Source organism: Glandiceps talaboti, chromosome 3 (assembly GCF_964340395.1).
Source record: "Glandiceps talaboti chromosome 3, keGlaTala1.1, whole genome shotgun sequence".
NCBI classification, from domain to species: domain Eukaryota; kingdom Metazoa; phylum Hemichordata; class Enteropneusta; family Spengelidae; genus Glandiceps; species Glandiceps talaboti.
This window is the reverse complement of record NC_135551.1, coordinates 32,118,604-32,142,715: the sequence shown is the minus strand read 5'-3', so window position 1 is coordinate 32,142,715 and position 24,112 is coordinate 32,118,604. Positions and strand designations below refer to the sequence as shown.

At 35.5% G+C, this 24,112-nt stretch overlaps 2 protein-coding genes across 6 annotated transcripts in view; both read left to right on the top strand.

Moving 5' to 3' along the window:
- Positions 1-18,387, top strand: part of LOC144453926 (SAM and SH3 domain-containing protein 1-like) — a 142,555-nt gene extending 124,168 nt beyond the window's left edge. For 3 of the 5 annotated variants that reach the window (XM_078145290.1, XM_078145287.1, XM_078145292.1), the window contains 14 exons: positions 289-405; positions 774-883; positions 1,717-1,800; positions 1,979-2,096; positions 2,681-3,276; positions 3,618-3,731; positions 9,103-9,255; positions 9,390-9,465; positions 9,804-9,964; positions 11,326-11,550; positions 11,841-11,988; positions 12,156-13,465; positions 14,366-14,497; positions 15,604-18,387. In XM_078145290.1, coding sequence (XP_078001416.1) covers positions 289-405; positions 774-883; positions 1,717-1,800; positions 1,979-2,096; positions 2,681-3,276; positions 3,618-3,731; positions 9,103-9,255; positions 9,390-9,465; positions 9,804-9,964; positions 11,326-11,550; positions 11,841-11,988; positions 12,156-13,465; positions 14,366-14,497; positions 15,604-15,861 — 3,602 coding nt within the window. In that variant the 3' untranslated portion in view covers positions 15,862-18,387. The remainder of the gene's footprint in view (positions 1-288; positions 406-773; positions 884-1,716; positions 1,801-1,978; positions 2,097-2,680; positions 3,277-3,617; positions 3,732-9,102; positions 9,256-9,389; positions 9,466-9,803; positions 9,965-11,325; positions 11,551-11,840; positions 11,989-12,155; positions 13,466-14,365; positions 14,498-15,603) is intronic. The other 2 variants (XM_078145289.1, XM_078145291.1) reach the window with 2 other exon arrangements.
- Positions 1-24,112, top strand: part of LOC144453963 (general transcription factor IIE subunit 1-like) — a 228,598-nt gene that overhangs the window by 133,835 nt on the left and 70,651 nt on the right. The gene's annotated exons all lie outside the window — the stretch shown is intronic.

The following is a 24,112-nucleotide window of genomic DNA, read 5'->3' as shown; positions in this document are numbered from 1 at the left end:
ACTGTATTGTATGTAAGCATATACACTGTTATCACTCTCTGCAAACTGAAATGCTTTCTTACAAATCAGATTTCAAAGCTGTTAAACAAAGCAGTGTTTTATCAATTTCCATGATTATATGGCACCAATAGCCATGTACAAGTGACCTTGATAAAAGACTTCTCCTTGTTAAAGTACTGAATGTAATGTTACCATTTTCTTATTTTAGCATGAATGAGCTAGTGTATGAAATAATCAATCAAAGTCTCCTTTTTTTATTTGAACTGATTTTGTATGTTTATATAACAGAGAGTGGTTTATCAGATGGAGAACTAAGAAAGAAAGGAAGAATAGGAAAACTTATCAAGAAACCATTCAAGAAAGAAAAGTCAGCCAACAAGGCAAAACCTGTCAAAATGACAGAAGGTCAGTCCTATTTCAGATTCAACCATTGAATATTCGTCAGATATGATATATCCAGACTCTGTCCATTTCTCAACTTTTATGGTCATACAAAATTAGTGTTGTGTGTGTTGATGATGTTCTAAATGGAAATAGTCAATATGTTGTAGTCATTTATACATTAATGAATTTTTGAATAACAAAATATTTGGTTCCTTTTTTGTATTGATATTGTGCAAGGCAAAAATTGTCATGTACAAAGTTATTACTCCACATTGTACATCAGTGAACACTGAGGGCAGTGTTTGTCATAGATTAATAACATCTGGTAGAATTGCGTTTTACACCTGGTTAATTTAAAAAGACATTTATTCTTTTTTTTCCTTCTTCAGTTTCAGCGGAATTCAATGCCAGTGATATCACCATGAGTGATGATGACAGAATAACTTTGATGAACCTAGTCAAAGAAAAAGCCATCACTATAGACCAGGCATTGGCTAGGGTAAGTACAAAGCCATCACTATAGACCAGGCATTGGCTAGGGTAAGTACAAAGCCATCACTATAGACCAGGCATTGGCTAGGGTAAATACAAAGCCATCACTATAGACCAGGCATTGGCTAGGGTAAGTACAAAGCCATCACTATAGACCAGGCATTGGCTAGGGTAAATACAAAGCCATCACTATAGACCAGGCATTGGCTAGGGTAAGTACAAAGCCATCACTATAGACCAGGCATTGGCTAGGGTAAATACAAAGCCATCACTATAGACCAGGCATTGGCTAGGGTAAGTACAAAGCCATCACTATAGACCAGGCATTGGCTAGGGTAAATACAAAGCCATCACTATAGACCAGGCATTGGCTAGGGTAAGTACAACAGTCTGAAATATCATCCTTGAGATTCACAGGGTATTTCATAGTAATGTAGTTCACAATTAGGCAAACTATTGTCATATCCTAAACTTCTTTTCAGAAATTTCATAATTATATCATATTTTGAAGTACATTTTTTTGTAATTAATAATGACATTCAGTACAGTATATAGATAGATGATGCAGTGAGTGTCATCTTAATAGATTGGTAACAATTGAGTGTATGGTGGGTTTTTTATTTTGTTTAAAACTCCGATGTGTTATGAAAATGAGAAACTGAGGTAATCATACAGCACTCAATGTTCAATTTCTGTTCACTTTGTGTAGCTGTCAATGCTACTCAGCTACAATGGTTGTCTTTTGTAGTGGGCCCTCAGTGGCAGCAAATGTACAAGTCTTTTGTTTTTATTTCTCAAGTCTTTTGTTTTTATTTCAAGTTACTGTTTTGTTGTTTTCAGCTCATGCAATATGAAGCAGAAAAGAAGAAAGAGCAAACAGTTATGCAACAAGCAGGGACACCAACATCACAGTCAGCAGATGAAGTACGTATTCAGATTTATTAACCAGAGTGTTTGAAATGATTAATTGTATCATAAGACTAGGTAGGGATTTTGTTTGAAAGATGGTATTATAAAGATTTTAAAAGTTACTATAACATCCCCTTAACCTTGCTGTATACATTGATAGATCTCTTTCTAACTATGGTCACTTTCCTTCCAGACTGAAGATGGCAGTCCAAGTCGGACTCCAAGACATTCATCATTCAAAGTCAGGATGCCATCACTGAGGAAGAAGAAAAAAGCTAAAGAAGATAGAGTATCAACTTTCTATACAAATTGTAAGTCAACCCCCCCCCCCCCAAGAGCTTGAAACACCCAACATTTAGTGACTCTGTTCATATTGGTATGGATAGTTTTCTGTCTTCTGATATTGTCAAAATATCCTTCAGTATTCTTCCTTGAAATGTTTTATTTTTGTTGCATTGTCAAGAAGATGGAAAATACAAAGTCATAATGAAAATGTGGCTAGTGTGATAACCATTGAACTTCTTACAGTATTGTGGATTTACATTCAATTCATGTATAGTTGGAAAGATGGCAGCAATTTTGTGAAATTCAATAGATGACATAGGTGTTTATGTATCTCATTGTCTCATTTCTCTATCAATGTTCTGTACGGTAGGACTTACATACCTATTGCAAATCTACTAGCTATATGTACGTGAAGCACATATAGAATTATTGCTGAAAGTGTTGTATTATATTTTACTATGTTTCTGGCTAACAATAATACTATGGGCTTCATGTGTGTACACAGTGTTTTGCAGTAAGTATATTTTAGACATGTGTCACGTCAATTAGATTTTCTTAATCTTGCCAAGTAAACAATAACTAGGTTATCTCTTTGTGTTTATTTCAACAGCAATTGATATTGAGTCAAAGAAGTCCCCTCCACTGTCCCCAAACTCCCTCTCCTCACCCAAATCACCCAGATCACCACCTAAGAATGAAGTCAAGATTATACACGTTTATGAAGAACCAGCAGACTTTGAACCCTCATCACCTAATTCCTCAACCAATCAGGAGCCAGTTACCTCTCCAGTACTCTCAGCCAATCAGGATACACCATCCTCTGGTGACATTCCATATGCAACTATTGACTCTTCCATTTCTAAAAGTGAAACTGATGAAAGTGTGGACATTGAAAATGCAATTTCTCCAGACGGAGACAGTACCATAGCAATTTTAGATTCAGATGAGAAACAGAATAATGGTGAAGATCATTATGTTTGTATTGATGATATCAAAGATGATGGACAGAGTGTTGCCAATGGTGATGTGTCACCAACAAACTCACTAAGTTGTGTTGATTCACCTATAAAGACTCCTGAACCAGAAGGTAATACAAATAGAACTGAAAATGGTGAATCACCAGAACAGAATACTGGAAACTTTCAAAGGAATTCAGGTGCTAGGAGAAGCAATAGATTTATTGAAGCTATAAGAAGGATATCATCGGTAAGTAGCCATCATTGGTTGTTCTACTCTGTGGTCAGACTTCCTCAACTTAATTACATCTTTGTTTAACTGATCAACATGGCATTTGATTGGTCTAATTGTTATACATAGACAATCAATGAGGGACACTCAAGCACTCAATCCTGTAAAACAAACACACATATATGTCTGGTAATGTATCTGAGCTAATGAGATTCTGTACCAAAAAATAAAACATGTATGATGTATAGTGTGCTTGTGTATGGGTATGAGTGCATGTGTATGTGGTACTTGTAAGTGTGTGGTTGTACACACACCTGACAATTTCTTCATGGAACTATTTTGTGTTGTACCCTATACAGAGAGGCAGTATAAGTGGAACTGAGGAAGACACAAAGTCGATGGCATCCACAACATCAGAGAATGAAGAGAATCTGTATTACACTATAGAGAAAGTCAGTGGTTGTGAGTCAGAGGTGAGACAAAAGACATATAGGATTACTAGCTAAGAACATTGGTATTAAATTCTCAATGGACAATACAGTATATCTATTGTGAACCTCATTGTATGTGCTTATGAAGCCAATAGAAGTAACGTTAGCCAGAAGTTCCATACTGCACTGTTACCGTACTGCCATACTGCACTGTTACCATACTTCCATACTGCACTGTTACCGTACTTCCATACTGCACTGTTACCATACTTCCATACTGCACTGTTACCGTACTTCCATACTGCACTGTTACCATACTTCCATACTGCACTCTTACCATACTTCCATACTGCACTGTTACCATACTTCCATACTGCACTGTTGCCATACTTCCATACTGCACTGTTACCATACTTCCATACTGCAGTTACCATACTTCCATACTGCACTGTTATCATACTTCCATACTGCACTGTTACCGTACTTCCATACTGCACTGTTACCGTACTTCCATACTGCACTGTTACCATACTTCCATACTGCACTGTTGCCTTACTTCCATACTGCACTGTTACCATACTTCCATACTGCACTGTTGCCATACTTCCATACTGCACTGTTACCATACTTCCATACTGCACTGTTGCCGTACTTCCATACTGCACTGTTACCGTACTTCCATACTGCACTGTTACCGTACTTCCATACTGCACTGTTACCATATTTCCATACTGCACTGTTACTGTACTTCCATACTGCACTGTTACCGTACTTCCATACTGCACTGTTACCATACTTCTATACTGCACTGTTACCATACTTCCATACTGCACTGTTCCTGTACTTCCATACTGCACTGTTACCATACTTGACAATTTGAGCATGATTGGTAATGATTTGTATATGATTTCTCATCTTATAACAAAAAAAATTCAGCAAATAAATGTAGAGCTCTGGACCTACATGTTTGACAATTCTAAATTTAAATGTAGAGCACTGGACCTACATGTTTGACAGTTCTAAATTTAAATGTAGAACACTGGACCTACATGTTTGACAATTCTAAATTTAAATGTAGAACACTGGACCTACATGTTTGACAGTTCTAAATTTAAATGTAGAGCACTGGACCTACATGTTTGACAGTTCTAAATTTAAATGTAGAACACTGGACCTACATGTTTGACAATTCTAAATTTAAATGTAGAACACTGGACCTACATGTTTGACAGTTCTAAATTTAAATGTAGAACACTGGACCTACATGTTTGACAATTCTAAATTTAAATGTAGAACACTGGACCTACATGTTTGACAGTTCTAAATTTAAATGTAGAGCACTGAACCTACATGTTTGACAATTCTAAATTTAAATGTAGAGCACTGGACCTACATGTTTGACAATTCTAAATTTAAATGTAGAACACTGGACCTACATGTTTGACAGTTCTAAATTTAAATGTAGAACACTGGACCTACATGTTTGACAGTTCAAAATTTAGATGTAGAGCACTGGACCTACATGTTTGACAGTTCTAAATTTAAATGTAGAACACTGGACCTACATGTTTGACAGTTCAAAATTTAAATGTAGAGCACTGGACCTACATGTTTGACAGTTCTAAATTTAAATGTAGAACACTGGACCTACATGTTTGACAGTTCTAAATTTAAATGTAGAACACTGGACCTACATGTTTGACAGTTCTAAATTTAAATGTAGAGCACTGGACCTACATGTTTGACAGTTCTAAATTTAAATGTAGAACACTGGACCTACATGTTTGACAGTTCTAAATTTAAATGTAGAACACTGGACCTACATGTTTGACAGTTCTAAATTTAAATGTAGAGCACTGGACCTACATGTTTGACAGTTCTAAATTTAAATGTAGAACACCGGACCTACATGTTTGACAGTTCAAAATTTAAATGTAGAGCACTGGACCTACATGTTTGACAGTTCAAAATTTAAATGTAGAACACTGGACCTACATGTTTGACAGTTCAAAATTTAAATGTAGAACACTGGACCTACATGTTTGACAGTTCTAAATTTAAATGTAGAGCACTGGACCTACATGTTTGACAGTTCAAAATTTAAATGTAGAACACTGGACCTACATGTTTGACAGTTCTAAATTTAGATGTAGAGCACTGGACCTACATGTTTGACAGTTCTAAATTTAAATGTAGAACACTGGACCTACATGTTTGACAGTTCAAAATTTAAATGTAGAGCACTGGACCTACATGTTTGACAGTTCTAAATTTAGATGTAGAGCACTGGACCTACATGTTTGACAGTTCTAAATTTAAATGTAGAACACTGGACCTACATGTTTGACAGTTCTAAATTTAGATGTAGAGCACTGGACCTACATGTTTGACAATTCTAAATTTAAATGTAGAGCACTGGACCTACATGTTTGACAGTTCTAAATTTAAATGTAGAACACTGGACCTACATGTTTGACAATTCTAAATTTAAATGTAGAGCACTGGACCTACATGTTTGACAATTCTAAATTTAAATGTAGAACACTGGACCTACATGTTTGACAGTTCTAAATTTAGATGTAGAGCACTGGACCTACATGTTTGACAGTTCTAAATTTAAATGTAGAACACTGGACCTACATGTTTGACAGTTCTAAATTTAAATGTAGAGCACTGGACCTACATGTTTGACAATTCTAAATTTAAATGTAGAACACCGGACCTACATGTTTGACAGTTCTAAATTTAAATGTAGAGCACTGGACCTACATGTTTGACAGTTCAAAATTTAAATGTAGAACACTGGACCTACATGTTTGACAGTTCAAAATTTAAATGTAGAGCACTGGACCTACATGTTTGACAGTTCTAAATTTAAATGTAGAACACCGGACCTACATGTTTGACAGTTCTAAATTTAAATGTAGAGCACTGGACCTACATGTTTGACAGTTCTAAATTTAAATGTAGAACACCGGACCTACATGTTTGACAGTTCTAAATTTAAATGTAGAGCACTGGACCTACATGTTTGACAGTTCTAAATTTAAATGTAGAACACCGGACCTACATGTTTGACAGTTCAAAATTTAAATGTAGAGCACTGGACCTACATGTTTGACAGTTCAAAATTTAAATGTAGAACACTGGACCTACATGTTTGACAGTTCAAAATTTAAATGTAGAGCACTGGACCTACATGTTTGACAGTTCAAAATTCAAATGTAGAACACTGGACCTACATGTTTGACAGTTCTAAATTTAAATGTAGAACACTGGACCTACATGTTTGACAGTTCAAAATTTAAATGTAGAGCACTGGACCTACATGTTTGACAGTTCAAAATTTAAATGTAGAACACTGGACCTACATGTTTGACAGTTCTAAATTTAAATGTAGAACACTGGACCTACATGTTTGACAGTTCAAAATTTAAATGTAGAGCACTGGACCTACATGTTTGACAGTTCTAAATTTAAATGTAGAACACTGGACCTACATGTTTGACAGTTCTAAATTTAAATGTAGAGCACTGGACCTACATGTTTGACAGTTCTAAATTTAAATGTAGAACACTGGACCTACATGTTTGACAGTTCTAAATTTAAATGTAGAGCACTGGACCTACATGTTTGACAATTCTAAATTTAAATGTAGAGCACTGGACCTACATGTTTGACAGTTCTAAATTTAAATGTAGAACACTGGACCTACATGTTTGACAGTTCTAAATTTAAATGTAGAACACTGGACCTACATGTTTGACAGTTCTAAATTTAAATGTAGAACACTGGACCTACATGTTTGACAGTTCTAAATTTAAATGTAGAGCACTGGACCTACATGTTTGACAGTTCTAAATTTAAATGTAGAACACTGGACCTACATGTTTGACAATTCTAAATTTAAATGTAGAGCACTGGACCTACATGTTTGACAGTTCTAAATTTAAATGTAGAACACTGGACCTACATGTTTGACAGTTCTAAATTTAAATGTAGAGCACTGGACCTACATGTTTGACAGTTCTAAATTTAAATGTAGAACACTGGACCTACATGTTTGACAGTTCTAAATTTAAATGTAGAGCACTGGACCTACATGTTTGACAGTTCTAAATTTAAATGTAGAACACTGGACCTACATGTTTGACAGTTCTAAATTTAAATGTAGAACACTGGACCTACATGTTTGACAGTTCTAAATTTAAATGTAGAGCACTGGACCTACATGTTTGACAGTTCTAAATTTAAATGTAGAACACTGGACCTACATGTTTGACAGTTCTAAATTTAAATGTAGAACACTGGACCTACATGTTTGACAGTTCTAAATTTAAATGTAGAGCACTGGACCTACATGTTTGACAGTTCTAAATTTAAATGTAGAGCACTGGACCTACATGTTTGACAGTTCTAAATTTAAATGTAGAACACTGGACCTACATGTTTGACAGTTCTAAATTTAAATGTAGAGCACTGGACCTACATGTTTGACAGTTCAAAATTTAAATGTAGAGCACTGGACCTACATGTTTGACAGTTCTAAATTTAAATGTAGAACACTGGACCTACATGTTTGACAGTTCAAAATTTAAATGTAGAGCACTGGACCTACATGTTTGACAGTTCAAAATTCAAATATTTAACAGAGTACATGTATATTGTTTTAATCAACCTGGATTTTCCTAGGAGTGATATGCTATTCAAATACATGTAAATGATTACTTTTCCAGCAAGTTTTGGAAAATGTATTTTAACACTAACCTGTTTTTATGTACTATGGAATCTCTCTGCACGTAAGTTATTGGTCTTCCAATGCATGCATATCTAATAAATATATGTGTGAAAAGTCAAATGTAACCAGAGTTACATATAGCGAGTTTTATTAATGAACTTACTTAAAATGTCTTAACATAACAATTAAAGGAAATTTGTACTCACAGAGTCAACAAATCTTCTGCAAGCAAACCCCAAATTTTCACTGATATCTTGTAAGCATCCTCAGGGGTGTACTCTACTGTACTGAGATGTCAGTGGAAATTTGGGCTTCGCTTCCAGAAAATATTGTGATTCTGTGAGTAGAGAATGTAATTTGATACTATGAACTCAGTGTCCATGAACATTCAGTCTCATAACATTAGAAGGGTTTGTTGGTAATAATACTTTATAATGTTCAACATCGTTGTGCATGCCAATGAAAATACTTACCTTTATTACTACTGAATGTAATTTTATGTTACTCCAAACATGAAAGGGTTTTTAAATAACTAGACAGTAACAGCTGTATAGTCTTGTAAATTTAGATTTTACAGTAACAGCTGTATGATCTTGTAAATTTAGATTTTACAGAAACGCACATGTACATGACCTTGAGAATAAATGTTCTATGGTTTCTTTATTAACTTTTCAGAAAGTTTGTTTGTTACCTTTACAGAAGAGATCATCTGTAGAGATAGCAAGAACACCCAGTTTTCTGGATAAAATGAAGGAAGTAAAGAAAGACGTCAGGAAAAAAATAGGAAGAAGGATATCTAATTCAAGAAGTAGATCCCAGTGTGAACAGGTAGAGTATAGACAATTCCATAAAACGCTTGATTAATTACATGCATGTTCATTGCAGAGGTTCTCTAATATCCCACACTTTAAATAATATGATACATTAGAAATAAATAATTTATTGATATCTCACCCTTACAGGATGCAGACTATGCTGAAATTCACTCAGGAAGTTCTGAAAGTCTTAGAAGTTCACTCAGTGGTGCTAGTGGTCTCAGTAAGTACTACCACACTTTAGCTAGGGTTGTAAACTCACTCAGTGGTGCTAGTGGTCTCAGTAAGTACTACCATACTTTAGCTAGGGTTGTAAACTCACTCAGTGGTGCTAGTGGTGTCAGTAAGTACTACTCAGTAAATTGTAAAAACTTAGTCATGTAAACATACAAATATATCATGTTTTGTGTGAAAAAAGTCTTCTAGATTAAAGTGAACATTGTCCAGTCTTCTATCACTTTGTGACAATAAACATATTTGCCAATTCAATCGACTTGTTTGGATCAATATTATTGATTGATTGATTGATTGATTGATTGATTGAAATATTCCTTTACACAGGTCAACATAGTAGTCAAAGTGCCTCTAGTGGTAGCAACCGTGATAGTACATTATCACAAGAAGATGAAGGCCCAGCTTATACTGGACCTTTCTGTGGCAAAGCTAGAGTACATACAGAGTTTACACCAAGTCCATATGATACAGACTCGCTCAAATTAAAGGTATGTGTATATATAGGACAAAGCAAACTTGCCATGGTGTGTGTTGAGAAACTAGTTGAAGTTTTTGTACTCATTTACATCAGATTCTTTAAGAAGACCTTCAAGAGGTGTCTAGTTAGACAGGATATAGATATCACAGGTTATTTTTATCAACTGAGCTAAAACTTGATCAAAAACAAACTATAAATATTGCTAAAAACTACCCAAATTTGTAAATTTCTAATATTTAGTTCCATTATGAGTCATCACGAAACTAAATATTTTGACATCCTTTATGAGTCATCACAAAACTAAATACAAAGATATTATAGAATCTACAGAGAGTACCAATATCAAATGTAAACACTCACTGTTCAAAGGAAGTATGAAGATGAATCATTGTAATTTCAAAAAATATAATTTTGTATCCATTTCACTTCCCTTTCACCTTCCACCTTACAGCCATCTTTGGACAAGAAGGTAACAGTTACCATGCCAACACATGAATGTTTACAGTAACCACACCCATCATATCTCAACTATGCATGTCTTGTGTTTAAACAAACCAACTACAATCAGTTAATAACATCAACCAAGTCTTAATTGTTGTAACAATATTTTAATTTTATGAAAATGACAATAAATATATAGATGTGTTTCATTGTACACCATGACTACCACAGCTTTTCAAACATTTTGATGCTGAATTTTGATACCAAAATGATGAAGAATTCAACTATCCAACAAAACAATCAAGTTTTACAAACACAACCACATTTCCTATGCAAAATGATCTTTGTATAGCTCACCTAAAGTAAATTATACTGAATTGATAGAGGGCGAAAGCTAGTCAGAAGTTTGAGATAAGTTTTATTTAAACCACCCAGTTCTTATTTTTTTCTACATAAAGTAGCTACATTAGCTTCAAATTGATTGAAAAAGAAATATTGTTTTTGCTGTCTCATTACTAACTTGCATGTTTCTGTGATACAAACTTACATGATTTAGCAGAACTACTAAATTACCATTTAAATGGTATAATGGTACTTGTACTCTGCTACTGTTACCTACCCCTGTTACAAAAGACTACTATGTATCCCATAATGCCAAGTTTATGTGGTGACAATGCATTTTCATGTTCTGTTGAACTAATATTGAACAGTGTACCTGTTGAATTATGTCAATCACCCACCCTTTATAGACTCTGGAAGAAATTAAGACTGTCCATGAGAGAAAGGAAGTTTCAACTACTAAAAAACCTGATATAATTTTTCTGTTTAGAAGGATACACAACTCAAAAATAAAGTTTTCCTAAGTTTAAAAGAATTCTAAATGATAGCACCAGCCACACTTTAATTGCCCTTATTTTGTTATTAACACAGAAAGGGGATGTGATAGACATTATCAATATGCCACCAATGGGTACATGGATGGGAATGTTAAACAGCAGGGTTGGTACATTTAAGTTCATCTATGTTGATGTCATTGATGAAGAGGAAGAACAGAAGAAGAAAGTTAGGAAACCAAGAATGACTAGAAGAAGGTCATCTAAGAAACTACCAAAGGCACACAATGTGGAAGGCTTGCTGAAGAAGATTAATCTGGAGGTTTGTAGCTTTAAGATGGAGAGAATGTAGTGGACTTGTAAAATAGAATAAATCTAGAAACGTGTGACTTTCTTTAATTATCTTCAAAAGTATGTTAACTACTATCCTCAGTGATATAATGTTTTGTTCAACTAGATACAGTAGGTCCACCGTCCAAAACAAATAGAAAGTAGAAGAGACATACATACTATTGAATCGCAATGATGGACTGTATGTATTGATACAGAACTGTACTGATGTACAAAATATGATGCTCATTCCTGATGTACATTCTGATCTTTATCCCACAGGAGTACATTTCAGTATTTATGTTGAATGGATATGAAACACTGGATCTGTTCAAGGAAGTGGAGGAGGAAGATTTGAATGCATTGAATATAACCAATGTAGAACACAGAATTAAATTGTTAACAGCTGCTGAACTATTGCAATATGAGGGTGAGTTTAGTCAATGTACTTTGAATAGATGTCATGATATATTGCAATATGAGGGTGAGTCATGATACAACTAGAAATACCAAAGTATTACTGAGAGCTGGATCCCCTCAAGCATTGACACTAATCAATATTTGATATTTATATCAATGTCTTATCATTTTTCTCAGATGAAGATAATGCAGCTGATGAAACAGATATGCAAACAGAAGAAACACAAACAGAACCAGGTGATAAAGAAAAAGACATGAAAATAGAGTTATTATCAACAGAAATATTTGGTCAACTGACCTCGTCTCCAAGAGACTCTGGTTGCTATGCAAGTAGTGAGAACTTACTGACTAAAGAAAGTCCTAGATCAGGTCTTACCAACAAGAAAGATGACCAAAATGAGTCATGGCAGGATGGCCAATCAACAAGCAGAGATGAGTCAGGTGATACAGCATTGGACCAATCAAGTGACAAGGATCAGTCACATGATCTGTCCTTGGAGCTATCAGATGTCAATGATACATGTGGCAATGAAGCAATATCATGTGATGTGGAAGTTGGCCAATCAGAACTAAGGGATTATTGTGAGGAAGGTATGAGTGTTCAGGTGAAAACAATGAATGATGTAGGAGACAGACATGGATATGTTAATGTGGAAATTAAGAATAAACATGATTATGTAAATATTGAAGTACATTCTAAATCACCAGAAGAAGGTGAGGTGGGTGAGGATACCAAATTTAATGTAAGTATAGAATCCTCAACTAGTCTTATTGAGGAGATTTGCATCAGACATCAAATAGAAGAGGAAGAAGTTGCCAAGACACTGGAAGAATGTGCCAAAGAGGTCTTAGAGTTTGATGATGTACCAGAAATTATGTCAACTGAAAACACTCAGAAGGAAAGTGAAGAAGACCCAATCCATTCATCAAGTTCTTCATTTACTGAACTTGTAAATTTGTATGAAAAGACCGCTGCAAATTTGAGTCCAAGTTTGAACAGAAAGGCTGCCACCATAGAAAGGTGTGGTAGCTCTAGAACAAAAGAAACAAGTCAAGGAAAGTTTGGGGGAACTCTAGATGAGAATAGCAATACAAATGGAAAGTTACGACAAACTAAGTCAGAAGAAACTGTATCCCAGAACAGTTCAGAAATCTCTATGACAACAAACTTTAAGGTTACAGTTGAAAATAAATCTGAACCTGTCAGGTGGCAAGTTGCAGATGACTGTGAATCACCAAAAAGAGTTGCCAAACCAAAACCTCCAGTGCCTGCTAAGCCAAAACGTAAACCACCAGTGCCTACCAATTCAGGACAAACATCGCCCTCTATGTCACAATTGAGAAACAGCAACCCAGGAAGCCCAGTTGTAGGTAGTTTATCCAGGCAAAGGAAGCCACGCCCACAGTCTGTGTCACTGACTCAATTAATTGACAGGAAGCTTGAAGATGAAAGGATTGATTTATCACAACAACCATATTCAGACAAGGTAAGAAGGACTTTAATGTCTCTATTTACAATTTGAAAGCTCAGCCTCGGATATCAAATCCTAATGGATAGTATGTTTAGATATAATGAAATTTTGACTGGCTACCCTAATTAGAAGGAATGTGAAGTAACTTTCAGTGCCATCAGAGGTGACACCTTAATTAATTCTTTTCAAACTGGTGCAAACAAAATGAATGATTAAATCTGTCAATATTGAAATCAACCAAGTTTAGTTTTGGGTAATGATGTAATCACCAGACTGACCATCATGTCAAATCAAGAATCTATAACATGTATGTCTTTATTTCCACAGAGCACCTTGTGTTAAATTCAAAATTCAAAACCAACACTTTCACAGCGTGATCATTCAAATAATAACAGACCTTGCATAAATGCCATCATTGTGTGCACAATTTACAGAGTCACTTTTTTAATTAAATGCATTCTAACAAATGCTTCAGATGCTTAGAATGGCTAACAATGCTTAATGTCTGATACTAATGTAAATAGATGCTTTAGTAATATTGTGCTTGATAAAGGTTATTGTACTAATTTCAAAGTAAGCTTTCAAACTGAATAGAAATATTCATCCTCAAACAGTGCTTCTTTCCTCAATTTTCATGTAAATAGTTTGACCCTCTTTTGAAAACAATCATGGATATCAGCAAATTCATAGGGATGTCAAGGTTGTATATTTACCTAGTTAAAGGAAGCAACTATACTAAAATAATAAATTTAATCTTCACAAAATATATCAATATTGATCAGCACTTGATTGACTTTCATATCACCACAAAGCAAAATCCACTGTAAAATCACTCATTCTCACCAAAACTTTTAAAACCAAATTAAATTTGACAATGGAACTGATTAGATTGTTTGTAACATTCATCCACCATAGATGGGCTTTTGTGGCATACCTGCTGCTTTGATACAAAGGTATGCAGAGGAATTAAAAACCTCTGTACCAGAATTGGCCAATACCATGGAAACACTCAGAATGAATAAATTACAGAAGCAGGGCAGACAGGGAGTGAGTATATACATAGCAGTTAGCTGTCAGCTTTTCCTCAAACAAATGTTTCAATTTACTTTCCAAATTTAATTAGTCTAACTTGTATTTTCAAGTAATTGCATGGCTGCACAAAACTTTTACTAAAAACACTACAAACATTTTCTGTATGAGAACACTTATTTTATGTCAAAGTCTTGTGCAAATCAGACACATACATTTTGCCAGCTTGCATGTTATAGGATGCAAATGTCACATCCTGTTGATACAAAATGTGTTATTAGAAACGAAGCAATAATATCTAACATCAGTAATGGTTGTTTGCTAATTCAATGTTATGGCTTGTACATATTGCATGGTAAGCTTATTGAGAGTGTACAAAGAAATCTCTTAGTGGCATCAGATATTCATAAATCAACAAAGTAACAAAGAGGTCACAGAAATCTCTCTCACAGTTACTAACTCAAAATAGTATGATCATGCAACTCACAATCTTATCATGTCACATGATCCACCAACTCAATCATGTCATATCACCAGATCAACCAGTACCATATTACAGATCACATGATCAGCCAGGTCCTTATCATATCAAGTCACATGATCAAGTATCTGCCTATCACATGAGGTCATGTGATCACCCATCCTGCAACTGTAAAATCATTTTAAAATGTTTGTTTAATGTTTATGTTCTGTTAACCAAATTCAAAAAAATTAGTATGTACTTGTATTAATTTATCTCTCAGTGTGTATATATGTCTTGTATTATACTTTTGTCTGCATGAATTTGTAATTTGTGTGTGTATTTGTGTGTTTGACAATGTGTATGTGTGTTTGTGAGTCTGTCAGTGTTTTGGTTGTTTGGTTCTAAACTTACGTCATATCACCAGATCAATCAAGATATTGTGTGTGCTTTTGAGTATACATGTTTGTGAGTATGTTGTATGTTTTCTGTGTATGTGTTTGCATTGTTTCCATTTGTGAGTGTGTTTGTACATGCAAATACATTATTTATTGAGCTAGAGATGGAGCATGCATAGATGAATGGATTGTCATTTTCCTTTAAACTTTTCTATAAATGGCAATGAGACACTAATCCAAAATGTCTTAACTTTGTAATTTGACAGATATCCAGTGTGTCACTGACAGAGATTTCCACCTCAGCACCGTTCATTCCTGTCAAAGACGTATCTATCACAGCATGGCTGACAAGTCAAGGTTTACCCATGTACACAGATAAATTCCTCAACAGAGGATGGGACTCTATACAAAGTCTGTGTGCTGTGAGTGAAGATGATCTAAGAGAGTGTGGCGTCAATGACCCTAGGCACATCAGACGAATCATGTCTGCCATTGATACATTACGATTACAGCAAAGTTATTGAGTCAGGTCAGGAATAGAGAACTGTAGAATGCAAGTAGTGGAATTATCACTTAGCTATGGTATAACATTCCTTTATACGAGGAGAAGTCTCTCTATGTCTTCACACAAAGTTGTGCTATCGGAGGAACAGAATTAGTTCCACCTGGATATTGGGAACAATTCATGTAAAGTGATATCAAGACAGCTCGTGATCTCTTCTTGTCTGAACTCTGAACTCTGAACTCTGAACTCTGTCGGCATTGCAGTCAAGACAATGGACACTTTATCTTACAAATTGGTAGCAATTTCAGTCTTTTGAAAGATGATCCATAATGTCCAAAACTAAATCAGAGGGCTGTCAAATTAAAAAGAGATCGGTGCTGCCTGTTTGTGATAGGTGTACCATAGAGACACTGAACAATATAGGAAAGGGTGCATACCCAACCATCTAGGAAAGGGTACATACCCAACCATTGCATGGTGGACAAGATATTGTGATGGGGTGAATGTGCTCCAAATGATGTTACATCTGTTGTAGACTTTCTGTTGTTTTCAGCCCTCAAACCAGGGGAAACAAGAAAGCAGAATCATGAAGTGATTTCAGAATACAGACTTTTATTGACTTTCAGTCATGTGTCAACCTGCAACAAGACTTTTATATATGTAAAGATTTTATATTTGACTACAATTTGGCAAATTATTAATTGTGACAATTAAGTTTACACTGCCATTTTTTTGCAAAGTGACACCAGTGACAATAATTTTGTCAAACTGAAAGAGATCTGAATATAAGTATGACCTAGAGAATACTGATCAAATGTTCAACTTTGACCTATGACCTCTGGGTCACAATACAAATGTATGTTCTTTTTCAGATTGTACTTTTTGTACAATGAAATGAACATTACTGAAGTGATGAATAATAATGTTACCATGGTGTACAGGAGTGATCATTCTGTTGATATTTAGGCATCAAGTGAATATGATTTGAAGAAAACAAGCAATTCAAGTCAATATTTACATCGGTTAACATTAGAGGAGTAAACCTCTCCTCAAAATATTTCAGTTATTTTCTGTTGTCTGCAAAACACAGTCATTACAAACTGTTGAGATAGTTGTTATAACTGGTTTGAGTCAGAATACACAGAGTATAAATATCAAGATGAGGACCTCTCCTAATTATGCAGTATTGGTGTCCAAATCAAAACAAGTTTGTGACAAATTCAAATTGATAGTCTCATTTCATGACAGTTTTCATAGATTTCTGTCTTTGATATCAAACAGTTAAGTTATAACGATTGGGTTGAATATGACTTAAACAGAACATGATAGGCTCTCTCAACCAATCATAAACTATGACTTAAACACAATGTGATAGGCTCTCTTAACCAATCATAAACTGTCTTCCAGTTTTGACAAATGAATGAATGTGATATGACGACCTTTGTAAAACTCTAACAATGTCATTTGTACTGGGAGATGTATAGAGATATGCAGTTTTACTGAAACTCAGGTCCCAAACCAGTCATTTTATATGCTGTTAATAATTAGTGTTTATTAGTAACTCTAATTCTGAACAAGACAATTTATACATTAAAACTTTAGAATTACATTCCATAGCAAACCGTGTTAAAAATGTCTCTTTCTCAAATGTCAATTCTGTCAAACATTGGTGCTAAACAAGAATTATTTCCCAAGTATTGTTTAAAGTTGCTTAAAATGGGATGTCTTATTGCATATTTCTTTGTCTTGATTAATCGGCAAGTTTTAAATTGTGTGAAGATGTACACAAATACTCTAACTGTATGTGTTTGCCCTCATAGCAACAGATCACTCAAAAAGTCACTCATAGCAACAAATCATGCAGAAAGTCACTCATAGCAACTGGTGTCTCAGAAACTCACTAATAGCAACAGTTGACTCAGAAAGTCAATCATAGCAAAAGATTACTCAGAATGTCACTCATAGCAACTGGTGATTTAGAAGGTTACTCATAGCAAAAGATGACTCAGTCACTCATAGCAACAAGTTCTCAAAACGTCTCTTATAGCAACAGATGTTTCAGAATGTCACTCATAGTAACAGCAGGTGACTCAGAAAAGCACTTATAGCAACTCTCCAATTACAAAACAAATTGCAAACATAAAGGCATCTTTTAATAACTTTCTTTTCAGTTATGCATGTGACATTGTGTGTTTAAAACTTGCCAGTTCTGGTGATTTTATTGTCTGAAGACACTACAAGAAATCGTCTTCAGCAGCTTCTTATATATAAAAGTGTATCTGTAGCAAGAGTAATGTGTTTTCGTTTGTAGCACTTTCAAACATTTTGAGCAATTATAAGAATTTGCTTCCTTTTTTGCAAATATTTACCAAGTTTTTGAAAATTTATTTTGCAATTAATATTTATGTTAAATTATTTGATAAGTAAAGAAATTCTAAATTTAAGCGCAAGTACAATATTTTTAAAATGATTTTATGTTAAATTTTGTAAAATAAAAAAGAATGCAAAAATTGTTTTTGGTTTGCTTTTTTACGAAAATTGCCACTACTAGAAACAATGCATGATAATTATAGATATATTCAGTTTTCATTTATGAAATAAGTAAGTTTATACAGATATATTTTGAGTCCTCTTTATTAACTTTATGACAACTTTGATTTTTATTTAAGACTTTTTACTCAAATTTGACTGATTGTAATGGTAAAGTATGGTATGCTCTGTATTACCAAAACAATATATTTTATTTGACAGATTGATTTTGAAGTAATGTGCAAACTGTTAGGTTAACTGACAGATTTTACATTGTGGGCACTCCTTTATTATTCATGAGTATTAGCATTAGCTATGAAAGTGTTAATGAATTTGTGTTATGAAAGTATTGCAGAGTGGTTAACAGAAATGCCCGCAACTATGAATCTATCAGTTGATCTCTTTGTGTAAGCAGTAAGTACAAATGTTTTCTTTTCAGTGACTAATCAGTTGTTATTGTCTGTATATTTTCCAAAGTCTTGTAAAATATGACAATGGTAATAGGCTAAGACTGGATTGTCAACATCATCCTTTAGTAGCAATTCCCTTCACAGCTTCTGTACTATTCCACCCATAGTAGCAATTCCCTTCACAGCTTCTGTACTATTCCACCCTTAGTAGTGATGTCACTTCACAGCTTCTGTACTATTCCACCCTTAGTAGTGATGTCACTTCACAGCTTCTGTACTATTCCACCCTTAGTAGTGATGTCACTTCACAGCTTCTGTACTATTCCACCCTTAGTAGCAATTCCCTTCACAGCTTCTGTACTATTCCACCCTTAGTAGTGATGTCACTTCACAGCTTCTGTACCACTCCACCCATAGTAGTGATGTCACTTCACAGCTTCTGTACCACTCCACCCATAGTAGTGATGTCGCTTCACAGCTTCTGTACTATTCCACCCTTAGTAGCAATTCCCTTCACAGCTTCTGTACTATTCCACCCATAGTAGTGATGTCACTTCACAGCTTCTGTACCACTCCACCCATAGTAGCAATTCCCTTCACAGCTTCTGTACTATTCCACCCTTAGTAGCAATTGCCTTCACAGCTTCTGTACTATTCCACCCTTAGTAGCAATTCCCTTCACAGCTTCTGTACTATTCCACCCATAGTAGTGATGTCACTTCACAGCTTCTGTACTATTCCACCCTTAGTAGTGATGTCACTTCACAGCTTCTGTACTATTCCACCCTTAGTAGGAATTCCCTTCACAGCTTCTGTACTATTCCACCCTTAGTAGTGATGTCACTTCACAGCTTCTGTACTATTCCACCCATAGTAGGAATTCCCTTCACAGCTTCTGTACTATTCCACCCTTAGTAGTGATGTCACTTCACAGCTTCTGTACTATTCCACCCTTAGTAGTGATGTCACTTCACAGCTTCTGTACTATTCCACCCTTAGTAGTGATGTCACTTCACAGCTTCTGTACTATTCCACCCTTAGTAGTGATGTCACTTCACAGCTTCTGTACTATTCCACCCATAGTAGGAATTCCCTTCACAGCTTCTGTACTATTCCACCCTTAGTAGTGATGTCACTTCACAGCTTCTGTACTATTCCACCCTTAGTAGTGATGTCACTTCACAGCTTCTGTACTATTCCACCCTTAGTAGGAATTCCCTTCACAGCTTCTGTACTATTCCACCCATAGTAGTGATGTCACTTCACAGCTTCTGTACCACTCCACCCATAGTAGTGATGTCACTTCACAGCTTCTGTACTATTCCACCCTTAGTAGGAATTCCCTTCACAGCTTCTGTACCACTCCACCCTTAGTAGTGATGTCACTTCACAGCTTCTGTACCACTCCACCCATAGTAGTGATGTCATTTCACAGCTTCTGTACCACTCCACCCATAGTAGTGATGTCGCTTCACAGCTTCTGTACCACTCCACCCATAGTAGTGATGTCACTTCACAGCTTCTGTACCACTCCACCCATAGTAGTGATGTCACTTCACAGCTTCTGTACCACTCCACCCATAGTAGTGATGTCACTTCACAGCTTCTGTACCACTCCACCCATAGTAGTGATGTCACTTCACAGCTTCTGTACCACTCCACCCATAGTAGTGATGTCACTTCACAGCTTCTGTACCACTCCACCCATAGTAGTGATGTCGCTTCACAGCTTCTGTAATATTCTATGACTGCATGAATTGCAAATAATGTATTGCAGATTTGAGTCTAATATAAATAGAATGTGCCATGGAAATGAACATGGGAAAACCCTAACCCATTTTCAATTAGAATAGAAAACAACAACAGGGGTCACTGGCCAGATGTTTGGAATAGAGGTAAAATAGTACATCAAAATTAAGCCATTTTAGAATCCCGTCTGGCCACCAAATGTTAACTCTATAGGAAATGGACAAATCGTTGGTTATTGATTTCCTTGAAAACAAGAGTGAACACCAAATTTACTTTATTATTCACAAGGACAGGGAACAAACTTTCCTATGGCAAAGTTTGGAGAAATTTTAAGAACTTAGAATTTCAGGGAAATTGTCCCCTGAGGCACATTGCATCTTAATACTGTGGAGTGAAAGTAAACATACTATGTGTAATTTCTTTATGTTGGATTCTAACTTTTCAACTGTGTTCAGAAAATCAGTTAACAAATTTATGTTTAAAATGGTGTAAATTGTGATAAAAAGGCAGGTGATAGGAGTTGATGTTGTTGTTGTTGTTGTTGTTGTTGTTGTTGTTGTTGTTGTTGTTTAAACCACTGCCAAAAGTGTTGATAAAATATAAGTCAACTTATATCAAAGTCTCTACACTGTGTACTTACTTTTATAGTGCCTTTGCAGACAAATTGATTAAAGGCATTGCTTTTCTTATTTCATTGGTGTTGCGTTTATTGTGGCCTGTCTCTGACAAGATCAGGTACTGATTAGTGATACACAATGTGTGTGGTGGCACTGTTTAGTAACTTTTTGTACTGAAATTATCTCCAAGGGGGAAAATCATGGAGAGCCCCACCAAGAGGCATACATTTGTAAATAGTGTGGGCACTATCTTTATTGTATTTTTTGTTTTGCATTCAGCCAAAACAATGTAAGAATAAAACTGTACAGAGATTTAGAAAAGATATAATTTGTCTTGATGTCTTTTATCTCCATCAAATCCAGTTAGCAATATAAGAAATACCACACTCACTTACATACATGTATAAGTTAATAAAAATAAAAATGAAAAATAAAATAATAAAAAATTACAGTTAATAGATTCACAAATGAAAATCCTTACGGAATCAAAAAATCGTGAAAGCGAAAGTGAAATTTTATTTCATTCATTCTAATATAGTAAAGTTTTTTTTTTATTATTCAACAACTGTAAAAATTTTCACCATTGAAAAGATGATCACCATTGAAACCATGATCACCATTATTGGATGCGGACCAAACAATCAATTTGATTTGATTTATTTTACTGTATTATGAATACAGGTATAGAAATCAATTTAACTTCAGGTGATTTAATATAATTCAGGGTGAATGTAGACTGTAATGACGTCATCAGTCAGGGCTTATCAGCCTGCCCTAATAGTTTGGGGAAAGGGAGATTATACCACGCCCACAATGGCTGATCTGTCAGTCTAACAGGTATTTAGACAGTAATGACATCATCAGTCAGGGCTTATCAGCCTGCCCTAATAGTTTGGGGACCGGGAGATTAGACCACACCCACAATGGCTGATCTGTCAGTCTAACAGGTATTTAGACAGTAATGACATCATCAGTCAGGGCTTATCAGCCTGCCCTAATAGTTTGGGGACCGGGAGATTAGACCACGCCCACAGTGGCTGATCTGTCAGTCTAACAGGTATTTAGACAGTAATGACATCATCAGTCAGGGCTTATCAGCCTGCCCTAATAGTTTGGGGACCGGGAGATTAGACCACGCCCACAATGGCTGATCTGTCAGTCTAACAGGTATTTAGACAGTAATGACATCATCAGTCAGGGCTTATCAGCCTGCCCTAATAGTTTTGGGAAAGGGAGGTTAGACCACGCCCACAATGGCTGATCTGTCAGTCTACCAGATATTTAGACTGTAATGACGTCATCGATCCGGGCTTATCAGCCTGCCCTAATAGTTTGGGTAACGGGAGATTAGACCACGCCCACAATGGCTGATCTGTCAGTCTAGTCATGACATCATCAGTCCGGACTTATCAGCCTGCCCTAATAGTTTGGGGAAAGGTAGATTAGACCACGCCCACAATGGCTGATCTGTCAGTCTACCAGGTATTTAGACTAATGACGTCATCGGTCCGGGCTTATCAGCCTGCCCTAATAGTTTGGGGAAAGGGAGATTAGACCATGCCCACAATGGCTGATCTGTCAGTCCGCGGTGTGTGATACATGTATGAAGAGTATGTCATTACATTTAACAAAACAGTTTTAAAGTGACCATATGGATACTTGAAAAAAATATGATGAAACAAAATACACCAGGTCCATGTTTGTAACTCATTAAATACTCAGTAAATTGCAAACCACTAAAAATGTGTGTGAAAAGACTAAAACTTCGTTGTTGTATGTTACACTAACAAACCTTCCATACATTTTTAATTTGGCGATTTATTGAACTACAAACAAGGACTTGGTAAACGTTGTTTCACGTTATATTTTTAGAGTAGAAAAACATAGTCGAGTTGTTTTATCAATTGGCAATCCAAAATGAATACTCAATTCTCCTCCAGTTGACGACTTCAAAAGTTCCAGTAGCAGCTAGTGCAGTTATTAAAAGTGTTTTATTTATTCCGCAGGGTATCTTTTGATGCCTGTCATATGATAGCTGAGATATACACGCTATTAAACAATTACCAGTGCATCATTTAGTTTGAGCATTAGTGAACTTGATAAACTGTAAAAGCCTAATTCTCGTACTCATATTGTATAGCTTTGAAATACACCACATCTCCTTGGTTTGGCTGCACCCATCATTTAACAAAAGAACACAATCTATCATCATAACGGTGAAATGTAGACGTATACATTGAGTGTGGGTGGAACGACACTTTGACCCTATCACTGTGTTGACTTGATTCAAGTGGCCATGGACCAAATGGAACAACTTACTGACTTTCACCTGGTAAAAGGAGCACTGCACTATTATTCAAATCCCTATTATTATGTAAATTATATTGATTACATTCAATTGTTATATATAAGTTTCTAATGAACTGTCCTTCTTTGTCAAAGGCGATTTCTTTAAAAACCTTTTCATAATTGACGAAAAGTACTCTCTACAGTAAGTAGAGTTCTCACAGATAAATACTAGTCCAGTTATATTAATGTAATCTGTGTAATTCATACATATATTTGCTGGATCATAGATTCGTGTTTCCGTGGTGGACGCTGGGGAAGGTGGAATTTTAGTGTCATGATTGTTTAGCGGAGTAAGAAGTATGTAGAATCAATATTTAGAATTGATTGTAATTGCTAGCTGCCAACCGCTACAGCCTATTTACTTGGATAAACACACACCATAGCTGCGTCACCTGGGAAAGTTAGTCGACGTCCATGGTCACTCCTTTATCAGCGCGTATGTACAAGCAAACATGCTGAAAGTAGGAAATTTGTCGCAAGAAAATTTCCCTGTTTTACATCGAGAGGTTAAAGCTATATGATGTGTAGATAACTTTTACATCGGATGGCCGGGACAACCACAGTGACTGTAGTCCTATACAACACTGAGTAACCAGACCATAGCAAAAGCGTTTGT